An 11,185-nucleotide genomic window follows, 5' to 3' on the forward strand; every position below is an offset into this window, starting at 1 on the left:
ACTTTACCTGCTCAGCCTCAAAAAACTCGCTTTGTAAGGGTCTTGCTGTGCATCCACATCTGTCTTCATCTGGGTTTTTATTGCTAAGAGACACCATGGCTCTTATAAATGAAAACATTTAATTGAGGGGGGTCACTTACAATTTCAGAGGTTCAGTCCATTATCATCATGGCTGGGAGCCTGGTGGTGTGCAGGGAGACATGGTGCTGGAGCTGATAGTCCTACATCTTGACTCAGAGGCAACAGGAAGTCAACTGACTGTCATGCTGAATGAAGACTGAGAAAAGAGACCTCAAAGCCCACCCCCACAGTGACACACTTCCTCCAACAAGGCCACACCTCCTAATAATGCCACTCCCTTTGGGAGCCATTTTCTTTCAAACCACCACAAACTCTTCCCTCGTCCTCCCCTAGTGCTGGGGTTTAAAGGTATTGACCACTAAACCAGGCACACGCCTGTATTTCACCCTCCCCACCAAAAAAAAGAAAAAAAACATGTAACATGAATCTTAAATGATCTTATTAATAAAAACAAACCCAGAGGTAGATACTGGGGTAAATTCTGAAAGATCAAAGAAGCAGAACAAGCCACAGCTAACCTCACCTCACCAACTTCTCAGCCAATCCTGTTTCCTCAAACTGGAAGCCTCTGAGTCTTCATCCGAATTGAATCTCAGCTGAACTGCTGCTAAAAGCCTAAAAGCTTTAAAAGCCTCTAGTTCCTATTCCTCATGCCTTATATACTTTTCTGCTTCCTGCCATTGCTTTCTGGGATTAAAGCTATGTGTCTCTCCCAAGCAAGACAGGAAATTTCAAGTGCTAGGATTAAAGGTGTGTCACCATGACTGGCTCTTTCCAGTGTGGCCTTAAACTCAGAGAGATCCAGATGGATCTCTGCCTCTGGAATGCTAGGATTAAAAGCATGTGCTACTGCTACCTAACCTCTATGTTTAATATAGTGGCTGTTGTGATCTACAATCCCCAGATAAGTTTATTGGGGTGTCACATTCTGTCACATCTGTTAAAATAAATTTGGCATAGCATGGTGGCACAAACCTTTAATCCCAGCAGTCAGGAAGTAGGGAGGCAGAGGTGGAGGATCTCTGTGAGTTCTAGGCCAGCCCAGCCTACATAGCAAGCTCAGAATAGCCAGGACTACATAGAGAGACCCTATCTCAAAATAATGATAATGATAATAATAGTAACAACAACAACAAACTCACTGAAGGAAAATAAGAAAAATATGTGAACAGTCATTTTATTAGAGATGTACAAGTGGCGATTAAACATCTGAAACAGGTGTTTTATTTCAGAATACTTAAGGAAATGCAATGCAATGCACAGTGCAATGTCACAATACGCCCAGGAGAATGGTAAAATCTTCAAGGATTAGCCCCATGGTGTACACGCCGGGATGGAAAGGAACAGCCACTTTCACATACTGCTGATGAAATGCAACAGGGAGCAAACACATCAGAGCCAGCGTTTCCTGAACTCTTCTTAAAATATTCATCTATAACTCCGGTGTTACATTCAAGTTATTAACACAAAGTGATTAAAATGCACAGCCATATAAAAACTGAAATATTCACAGCAGCTTTATTTATAATATGTAAAATCTGTAAAGAAACTTTCTAAAGAAATTAATGGATTCAACCAACAGTTGATCCACACAAAATGTTACCCAGCAACAATAACAACATTTCATATAGGAATCATTGTTAAATCTTGAAGTAATTATACAACATATGTACACATACACAAGTATACATGTTACAATGATAATAATTTAAAATTCCAAACAATGTAAACTAATCTGTTGTTTAAGAAAAATCAGGGCCTGAAGAGATGCCTTAGCAGTTAAGAGCATTAGATGATCTTCCAGAGGACCTGGGTTCAGTTCTCAGCCCCTACATGGTGGCCCACAACCATCTGATTGCCAGCCCCCAGAGGGCCTACTCCCTCTTCTGGCCTCCACAGGCACTAAGCATGCATGTAGTACACAGACATACATGCAGGAAGAACACGCATACACATGAAATAGTTTAAAATAAAAACAAAATCACTGGTTGCCAGGAGAGGTAGGAGATCTAAGATAATAAATGTGCATGCTGTAAATATACAGATGACAAATAAATTTGTTTTCATAACTGAAATAATTTCAAGACTTTACCAATTGGGATTTTGTTTTTTGAGCCAGAGTCGTGCTGTGTTGGCGTCACTGAGCCACAAACTCCGGGGCCCACAGACTCCTCATTCCTCAGCCTTCCTGGAAAGTGGAACTACAGTACGTGCCACAGTGCCATGCCATGTACTTTGTAAGGTATCACTTACATAAATGATACATAAAAGAAGCTATAAAAAGTAGCCCGAAACAATATACCTAGATGTCCTACTGTTCTCAAAATTTGTTTACAAACTAATATGGATTCCACCATCTTTCTTCTCAGAACCTCAGAGGTGCAGCCTTGCTCCTCTGGCAGCCAATCTTGGCAGGAAAGTTACTGCCCCTTGAATCACAAATAGGTAAGAATTATACCCCACCCCACAAAACCATCTTTCCCCTCTTGTTTTCGGGCCAGTACAGCTTTAGCCCTAGGGAGAGAAGAAAGAATACAGGAATCCACAAAAAATGTCTCGCTATTTTCTCTGACAATAACCACAGCCACAGGAAATGGCCACACAGATCTTGAGAATATTACTCACACAAAGTCATTGAAACATCTATGGGTGAAGTTTTAGTAGAGGCTTGGTCCACAGCCAGAGAGATGGCTCAGCAGGTAAAGGCATTTACCAAAAGCCTGATGACCTGAATTCAATCTCTGGAACCTACATGGTAGAACAGAATCATCTCGAAAAGCTGCCTTCTGACGTCCACACATGTGCCATGGCACATGCACACCAACACACAAACACTCACAATAAAGAAAATGTGAGATTATTTCCATATCTATGAACTCAGTTCCTGTCCCAGTCACAAACTGCTGCCCTGCACTCTAGTCAACACATTATAGCAAATGGCTCCAATGCAAGGCCCACAGAAGAGATTACCCTCAACAATGCTAGGAATTATATGACATCCCAGTGGAAAGGTGAGTGAGTATAATTGTTCACGTGATTTACAGAAGCACCTGGGATTGTCATAATTCTCCTCTTCATCAGGACTTTTTAACCTTACAAATCACAGCACCTTCAGTGAGTCAGGAACAGAAAACCCAACAGTCTTACCTGTGAGGGCAGGGGCAGTGATGAAAATCAGACCAATACTCCATACAGCTGCTTCTTGCAGCTGTACCATACCTTCTAAAACATAGAAAGTGAGGATAACTATGAAATTGGTCCACCCCTTAAGGCTGACATCATAGGTCAGTTGATAAGTCACACCACAGAATGAACAGAACCTTCAAGATTAAAGGTGAATAAATAAACTATCTTTTCAAAAAGATAAGTCAGAGGTTATGTGCAGCAAGCATCTTCCAAGTTGGTGAATTCGAACCTGGAAATATTCATCACTAGCATAGTATGAAACTTCCCCTGAACAAGGTAAACTTTCTTAGCAAAGTTGAAAGCACAACTCAGACCACACCTTCCAAACAAGAGTCCTGCCCTAAAAGGAAATGAGGGGTCTCCAAAGCAAAGGCCGCAGCAGAGTACAGAAGTCTGCATCTCTGAGCACTCAGGAAGGGTACTTATCCTCACAATATCAAACTTCCAGTGGTGATAGGGTTTCTACCACAGACACTGCCAATGGCATAAATCAGGATATGGCCCTGGGGCATACTAGAAACTGAATGAAATCTCCTCAAAATTTCCCACATATCTGAAATAACCCACACTTCTGAAGCCCATATGAATTATCTTTAAACTCAGAGAGGGCTGCTTGTCTCCTCCAGTGTTACTACACTAACTCACTGAACAGCACATTTCTTACATGATAAAGAAGTTTCTTAGGTGTGAACTCTCTGGTGTCGAACGAGATTAGACCTACGGCTAAATGATTTCTCACAGTCATTGCACTCGTAAGGTCTTTCTCCAGTGTGAACTCTTTGATGCTGAATTAGGTCAGACTTGTGGGTGAAAAGTTTGCCACATTCGCCACATTCATAAGGCTTTTCTCCACTGTGGCTTCTCTGGTGTTGAATTAGGCTAGCACTTTGGCTAAAGGACTTCCCACATTCGCTACACTCATAAGGCCTTTCACCAGTGTGCAGTCGCTGGTGTTGAATAAGGCTAGCACTCTGACTAAAGGCTTTCCCACACTCGACACATTCATAAGGCTTCTCTCCAGTATGAACTCTCCGGTGTTGAATGAGGCTAGAGCATTGTCGAAACGACTTCCCACATTCTTCACACTCATAAGGTCTCGTGCCAGTATGAATTCTCTGGTGTTGGATGAGGTCAGATTTCCGGGTGAAGGATGCGCCACATTCCCCACACTTATAAGGCCTTTCTCCAGTGTGAACTCTTTGGTGTTGGATGAGGATGAATTTGCGACTAAAGGATTTTTCACATTCGCTGCATTTGTAAGGCCTGTCACCAGTATGGACTCTCCGGTGTCGAATGAGGTTGGAGAACTGCCTGAAGAATTTTCCACACTCACTACACTCATAAGGCCTTTCCCCACTGTGAATTCGCTCATGTTGAGTGAGCTCAGCTTTGCAGCTAAAGGACTTCCCACAGTCACTGCACTGATGAGGCATTTCTCCAGTGTGGACTCTTCTGTGTCTAATGAGATTGAAGATTTGTCTAAAAGATTTGCCACATTCATAGCACTCATAAGGCCTTTCTCCAGTATGAATTCTGTGGTGTCTAAAGAGGCTAGAGTTTTGTCTGAAGGATTTCCCACACTGCTCACACTGGTAAGGCCTCTCTCCAGTGTGGATTCTCTGGTGTTCAGTGAGGTTGGATTTGTAGGTAAAGGACTTTCTACATTCCACACACTCATAATGTACTCTACCACTGTGGCGTCTCTGGTGGTAAATGAGTTCAGATTTATAGATGAAGGCTTTTCCACATTCGGTACATTTATAGGGCCTTTCTTGAGTTCTACTGTGGGCAATGAGGTGGCACTTCTTGCTAAAGGATTTTTCCTGCTGGCTACGCTCATACGTCCTTTGTCCCGTGCGACCGTCCTGGTGCTGAGCAAGTTTGTAACTGCAGGAGAAGGCTTTCTCATACTTACTACACTCATGAGGCCTTTTTTCAGCAGCGGCACTCTGACCCTGGACACGTGTATGTTTGTGGCTTGAACCTTTTTGGCATTCACTGGACTTACGTTTTTCTCCACTCAAAAGTGCTTCCCCACACTTGCCACTACTGTGAAGCTGTTCACTATGACAAGTGGTCTGCTGCTGAAGACAGCCCATGGAGGCAAGGGCCTTCTCCCCATCCTTCTCAGAGATGAATGGCTTTGTCAACACGTGGGGTCTGCAGCCCGACATAAATGAAGCCGCATCAGCCTTCCCGTCGCAGGGCTTTTCTCCATTGGCCCTCTTCTGGTGCTGGTTAATATCTTCATTCAAACCGGAGCTTTTCACACCTGTTCGGCCCGAGTACAATGTCTGCACAGGGTGTGTGCTTAGGCATTCAGCCTGGAACAAAACGTCTTCCAAAGCTGGGACAGGTGTCTCAAAGAGATGAGTCTGCTGGGTAGATGGACTTGTCTTAGACATCACTCCATCTGTAGGCCCAGCATGCTCAGAAGTTACCTCTTCATCTCCCATTCCAGGCCTGGAACCTGGAATCAGAGAAATACATGTTGAAATGCTCATGAAATGATGCTGACATTGGTGGAGAGAGAAAAGCCCATCACAAAGGTGAGTTAGACACAGAAAACAACGACACAGCTGGACTTCCATTCCACCTGCTCTCTAAGCACTTGGGAATTTAAGGCAAGATGTCGATGACTTGTAAGTTTGAGCTAGTCCATGCTACATAGCTAAGAGCTTATCACCAAAAAATTTTTTAAAAAAATTTAAAGGAGAAGAAACAATGAAACCACTGGACTATTCTAAGAACAAAAGAGCTGCAGACAGGCTTAGGGAACTGTTTCAAATATAGACAGGGTGCATCACACTAGACAGAGGACCCAGGATGGGATGCAGGAAAGGATAAGGAAGGTCTCCAAGCAAGTCCTCAGCCAACAGCCTTCAGGAGGTCCTTTCCTATTAGGGATGTGGCTACAATGGGCAAAAGTCCTCAAATGAAACTAAGTAGCTGGTGATCAAGGGCTAATTCAAGCTACATAAGAGCCTCATGGCACCATTTGTCAAAACTAAGAATGCAATAACATCAAGGAAGCCAAGAGCCAGAAGTCACAGGTGAAATCACAAGTTGGCAAAGTAGTAAACATAGAGAAGTAAAGGTAGAAATGAGACATGACGGGTGACCCCTTTACGCAAACACTGTGGGGCACTCTACTGGTTCCTGATATGATGGGATCATGCCTTCCCCTGGGTGCCTATTACCAGGTCCAGGTCTCCTCTAAGACAATCTTGTAATGTCAATGCTATGAGGCAACCAAGACCCTCCCTGCAACCCTAATTATAAGGGACATAAAAAATTACAAATATTAAAAAAAAAAAGGAGGAGGAAGAGGAAGAAAAGAAAAAGCAAGTGAGTACCAGTACTAACTTATAGTAATTTAACATAAAATCATATATGGGAAGAATACAGAACTAAACACTGAAGGGTCCTTTAAGAATAGCCCATGATTCATTTAAAAATAAACATTACAATGCTGGCAATTCCTCACAAAGGCAGCCATAAGGAAATAACAACTAAGCCTGGGGCATACCTTTAATTCCAGTACTTGGGAGGCAGAGGCAGGCAGATCTCTATGAGGAGTTCGAGGCCAGCCTGGTCTACATAGTGAGTTCCAGTATATCCAGGATTATAGAGAGAGACCCTGTCTCAAAGAAGAAAACAGAAAGAAAAGAGAAAGGAAAAAGAAAAGAAAGAAATGATAGCTATTGTAATTAGGCAGGGACCAAAGCATAGAATGCTATCGATGTGGACAGTCACCCTAACAGAGAGAAATTTTGAGTTGTTATGACTCCAGAGAGAGCAGTCACTCTCAGGTAGAAAGTAAAGTTAGAAACCACTTAGGACAGTGGGAGGGATGCGAGCATCTTACCCAGAGAAGCCACAAGTGCAAGGTTCTCCACCATCACACTGCAGTAGAGGAGCCTCTGGGCCTTATCAAGGAGCACCCACTCTTCCTGGGAGAAGTGAATGGCCACATCCTCAAAGGTCACACCCTATCACAACGAAAACAATTCATCATATGATCAGTTTCTCTTTCAGAAATCCAAGAACATCCTGTTGCCCCAGTATACATCACTTGCTGACTATCCTTTCCACCTCATATCAGAGGAGACACTCAACCCAATGCCCCTGATGTCCACTCAGCTCACTGATATCGTGCCCTTACACAGAAATATGGAGATATAAACAGAGAGCTGAAATCTAACCTCTAGGCCTAAGATGAAGGCCACTACCCTCTCCTGCCAGTGCTGTGGCTGTCACAGATACTAGTTGGGGAGAAAAATGGTCATAGAAAAGATAACTTGAATTTTGACTTGTCAGACAATATCCCTGAGGACCCTAAAAGTCCTCAGACCCAAGGAACATGGGCTCCCTCTTTATCCTATGACTTCTTACTGCTCCTGGGCAATCAGTTCACACCACCTCTGCACATAGCACTCTGTACACAGTAGACATTCATTCGTGGAGGCAAGAGGTCAATGTCGGGTATCACGTTCAATTCAATTACTCTCTACCTTATCTTTTGAGACAAGCCTTCTCACTGAACCTGGAACTCACCAGTTCAACCAGACTGGCTAGCCAGTGAACTCCAGAGATCTCCCTGTTTCTTTCTGTTCCCCACCCTCAGTTCCTGTGCCTCCCCACCCCCCATCCCCCACCCCACACGCCCACTTTATATGGGTGCTGGAAATCTGAACTCAGGTCGTCCTACATTAAAAGCAAGTACTTTACCCACTGTGCCACCTCCCCAGGCTCATACCCAGCACTTTGAATCGTATTTTTCTTGTATGACTATAATCCCACAGCTACAGCCTTAAAGATCACACAGCCCTGCATGATAGGAAAAACATTATGATCCATTTCCTTCTGAAGCCTCCAAGGTAATGTATATCTCCCATCCAATCCTATCTTGTCATGAGGAAATATCAGGCCTGAGCACCACTTACTCCCAGTCTCTCTCAGTCTCAATGATCACCCATGCACAGCACCAACAGGTAGAAGGACAATAAGCATCGCCTAACTCCAGCCCTGACATAGAGCTGCATGCTTTACTTCCATAGAATTGGCCTGAAGTCCTCCACATCCTTCATCCTACAAACAACTAAACAAGGATTTGCAACCTGCATTCCTATGTCCTCAATGTGGGGGCTCTGAGGTCATCAGTTGACATTCCCATACCATATATCTCTCACATACATTCCTTGCTCACATATAACAACAGCTACATGCTGAGTGCAGCTCCTTGGCCGACCCACTGGGTACTCAGCACATAGGATCCAGAGAGTCCTTAGGAAATTCAAACAGGATCCAACATACCCTCCAAACCTCTCACAGACCCCACTACAAAGCAGCCCCCACCCGGTAACAATGGTATCCTACCATATGCTATTCCTTGGTTCAACCTCACCCACCAACCATCACTACTAGAAGCCAGAAGCCAAGTATGTTGACTAATGCCTATAACTCCAGCACTTGGGAGGCTGGGGCAGGAAGACTGCCACAGATTCAAAGCCAGCTTGTGCTACATGGTGACATGCTTGCCCCTTTCAGCCCTAGTTTATACAAAGAATAAAAACTGCTGAAGAAACCAGATCAGTTGTGAAGCCTGGAATAGACACTACAACCTCTCATGCCACCTGCAAGCTGTACAGTGTGCTCCAGGGATCCAGCTTTCATGAGTCATCAACCCATGCTGGGTGGGCTTTGTTAACACAACTCATCTTTGAGTCATTTCTACACCTGTAAGTAACCCCTGACCCACATTCCTGTAAGTGACCCCAATAAATCTTTCACCGAGTTGGACTTTGGTGGTATCTTTCCTTGGGTTCCCTGTCTGGAATGTACAGACATTTGTTCAGGTCTCCAAAGGATGAGTGTCAACACAGTACTATCTCCCTTATTCCACAGTCGGTTTCCTGTGCAGTGGCCACAAGGAGCCTGAGGAGAATGGGTTGGCTTGCCAGCTTCCTCCACATTCAAATCTCCCATCGCCATATTCACATACAAAGCATACATTCTGGTTTTTCAGAGAGAGAGATTCTGGGTCTGACTCCTGCTCCCCACTGACCCCTATTCCAAGGAGAAAGGAAGCCTGCACATCCTGAACGAATTCAATCTCCCGTTCAGGCTTAGGCATATACTGGCACATGTGGGAGAAGCAACCTTCTACACCTTTGTTCAAGTTTGCCAACAATTTCATACAACCCTCAGCCTACATATAAAACTCTGGTTTGTGTACCTAACCTGTCAAGTCTGCAAGGCCCAAGGGCTATACTAGCGAGCACTGACCGAACAGACTAAGGACATGGCAAGCCAAAATCTGTATTGGTAGGATGGGGATTGTGGCAGGTTCCACTTACCAGGCCTGGCCCCATAACTGGTTCTGAAGTCAAGGGAACCTTAAAATAAAAAATAAATAGATAAATAGATAAAGATAGATAGATAGATAGATAGATAGATAGATAGATAGATAGATAGATAGATAGATAGATAAAAGACGGCCACATGAAGGTTTCATCTCACAGGCTCCAGTCACTGAGTGGCCCTGCCCACCCTGGGGCTAGATGGGCTGGGATGACTAAAGATTGTCTACACTGCAGTCCACAGTGCTGAATCTTGGCTGTGACAAGCACTCGACTCTCTCCTGTCTATCATGTCTCTTCCTGTTTGTTCTTCCTCTGGGTAACTTTTGGAAAATTTACAGTTCTATTTCCGGACATGGTCACTGTTCACAATTCTCACAGGCTCCAGGGTCCTAAGAATTAAAATCAAATTCCACAGGTGCCACGCGGCCTTCACAACTGTTTCTGCAGGCACTCGGACACCAGGACTCTGCCCAGGCGCCCCTTCCAGGCCTTTGCACATTGCAACAGTCACAACCCCAGCACACAGATGTTGGGAATGGGGGCTACGCGCCCCCACCCACAGCATCTTACCCCCGGGACACCAGCTGTGAACTGCGGGGTCATGATGGAGCCTCTCTCCGGGCTCTAGCACTCGGGTGAGACCCGCAGGACGCAGCACTCACCTGCGCCGCGTCCCGGTATGTGGCCACAGCCATTGCAGCGGGAGCAGGGACCGGGTCGCCGAGGTCTGTTCCTCCGGCCGGCGCGGCTCACGTGGGCAGAGTCGCTGGGCCTCAGCAGGGCCTCTGTACCGCAGTGTAGCTCGCTGCGCTCCGCCAGCCCGGACCGCTCACCTCGCCCCGAGCTTCCAGCTGGGTTAACAAACCCCCAAAACGCCAAAACGACAGCCAAGAGGAGGAAAACGCCGGAAGGGCAGCTCCAGGCACAAACCACACGCGCACCCAAAAATAAAAATAATAATAAAAATAAATGCCAAATTTTCATTGGTTCAACCCAGCCCCCAACATCTCGCGTGCGTATTGCATCCCGGGAAATGTAGTTTCCACAGCGCCCCAGGCAGGTACCCCACCCCCCACCTTGACCCCTGTGGACTTAGTTTAAATGAAAACAGGCATGCTGCGGGGAGTTGGTGACTACAGCTTCCAGAAGATGGAGAGATACTTAAATAAATCTGTCCCCCGATTTCTGGGATCTGTTGTATGGCTGATCATCTCTATGACTGGTAACTCATTTCAGAAACCGTGAAGCCCATTGGGCATCAAGAGGCTACAAAGGAAACAAATTCAAACGGATATATTCCATAGAGTAATTTAGACGCAGTATACACTTTGGTATACATACCTCACATGGAGTGGGACTTTATGGTGATTCAGATACTTGTGGTGCACCCATGCACCTATAAGTACCCCTCACAAGTGCACTGGAAGGAAATCCATAAGTGTGTGTGTGTGTGTGTGTGTGTGTGTGTGTGTGTGTGTGTGTGTGTGTGTACAAACTCTTGACTAGGCTATAATGAACATTTTCTTATTGCTGTTTAAATGCTTTCAATTGAA

The 11,185-nt window shown here is 44.9% G+C and overlaps 1 protein-coding gene across 1 annotated transcript; it reads right to left on the reverse strand.

Moving 5' to 3' along the window:
• Positions 1-1,240: 1,240 nt before the first annotated feature.
• Positions 1,241-10,575, reverse strand: LOC102924417 (uncharacterized). Its single transcript, XM_015990110.3, has 4 exons — positions 10,295-10,575; positions 9,627-9,665; positions 7,136-7,259; positions 1,241-5,737 (listed from the first exon to the last, which is right to left on the reverse strand). Exons 1-4 carry the CDS (start codon positions 10,325-10,327, stop codon positions 3,948-3,950), a joined length of 1,986 nt encoding a protein of 661 aa, XP_015845596.1. The 5' UTR covers positions 10,328-10,575; the 3' UTR covers positions 1,241-3,947.
• Positions 10,576-11,185: the final 610 nt, after the last annotated feature.

The sequence above is a fragment of the Peromyscus maniculatus genome, chromosome 1 (assembly GCF_049852395.1).
Source record: "Peromyscus maniculatus bairdii isolate BWxNUB_F1_BW_parent chromosome 1, HU_Pman_BW_mat_3.1, whole genome shotgun sequence".
Classification (NCBI taxonomy): domain Eukaryota; kingdom Metazoa; phylum Chordata; class Mammalia; order Rodentia; family Cricetidae; genus Peromyscus; species Peromyscus maniculatus.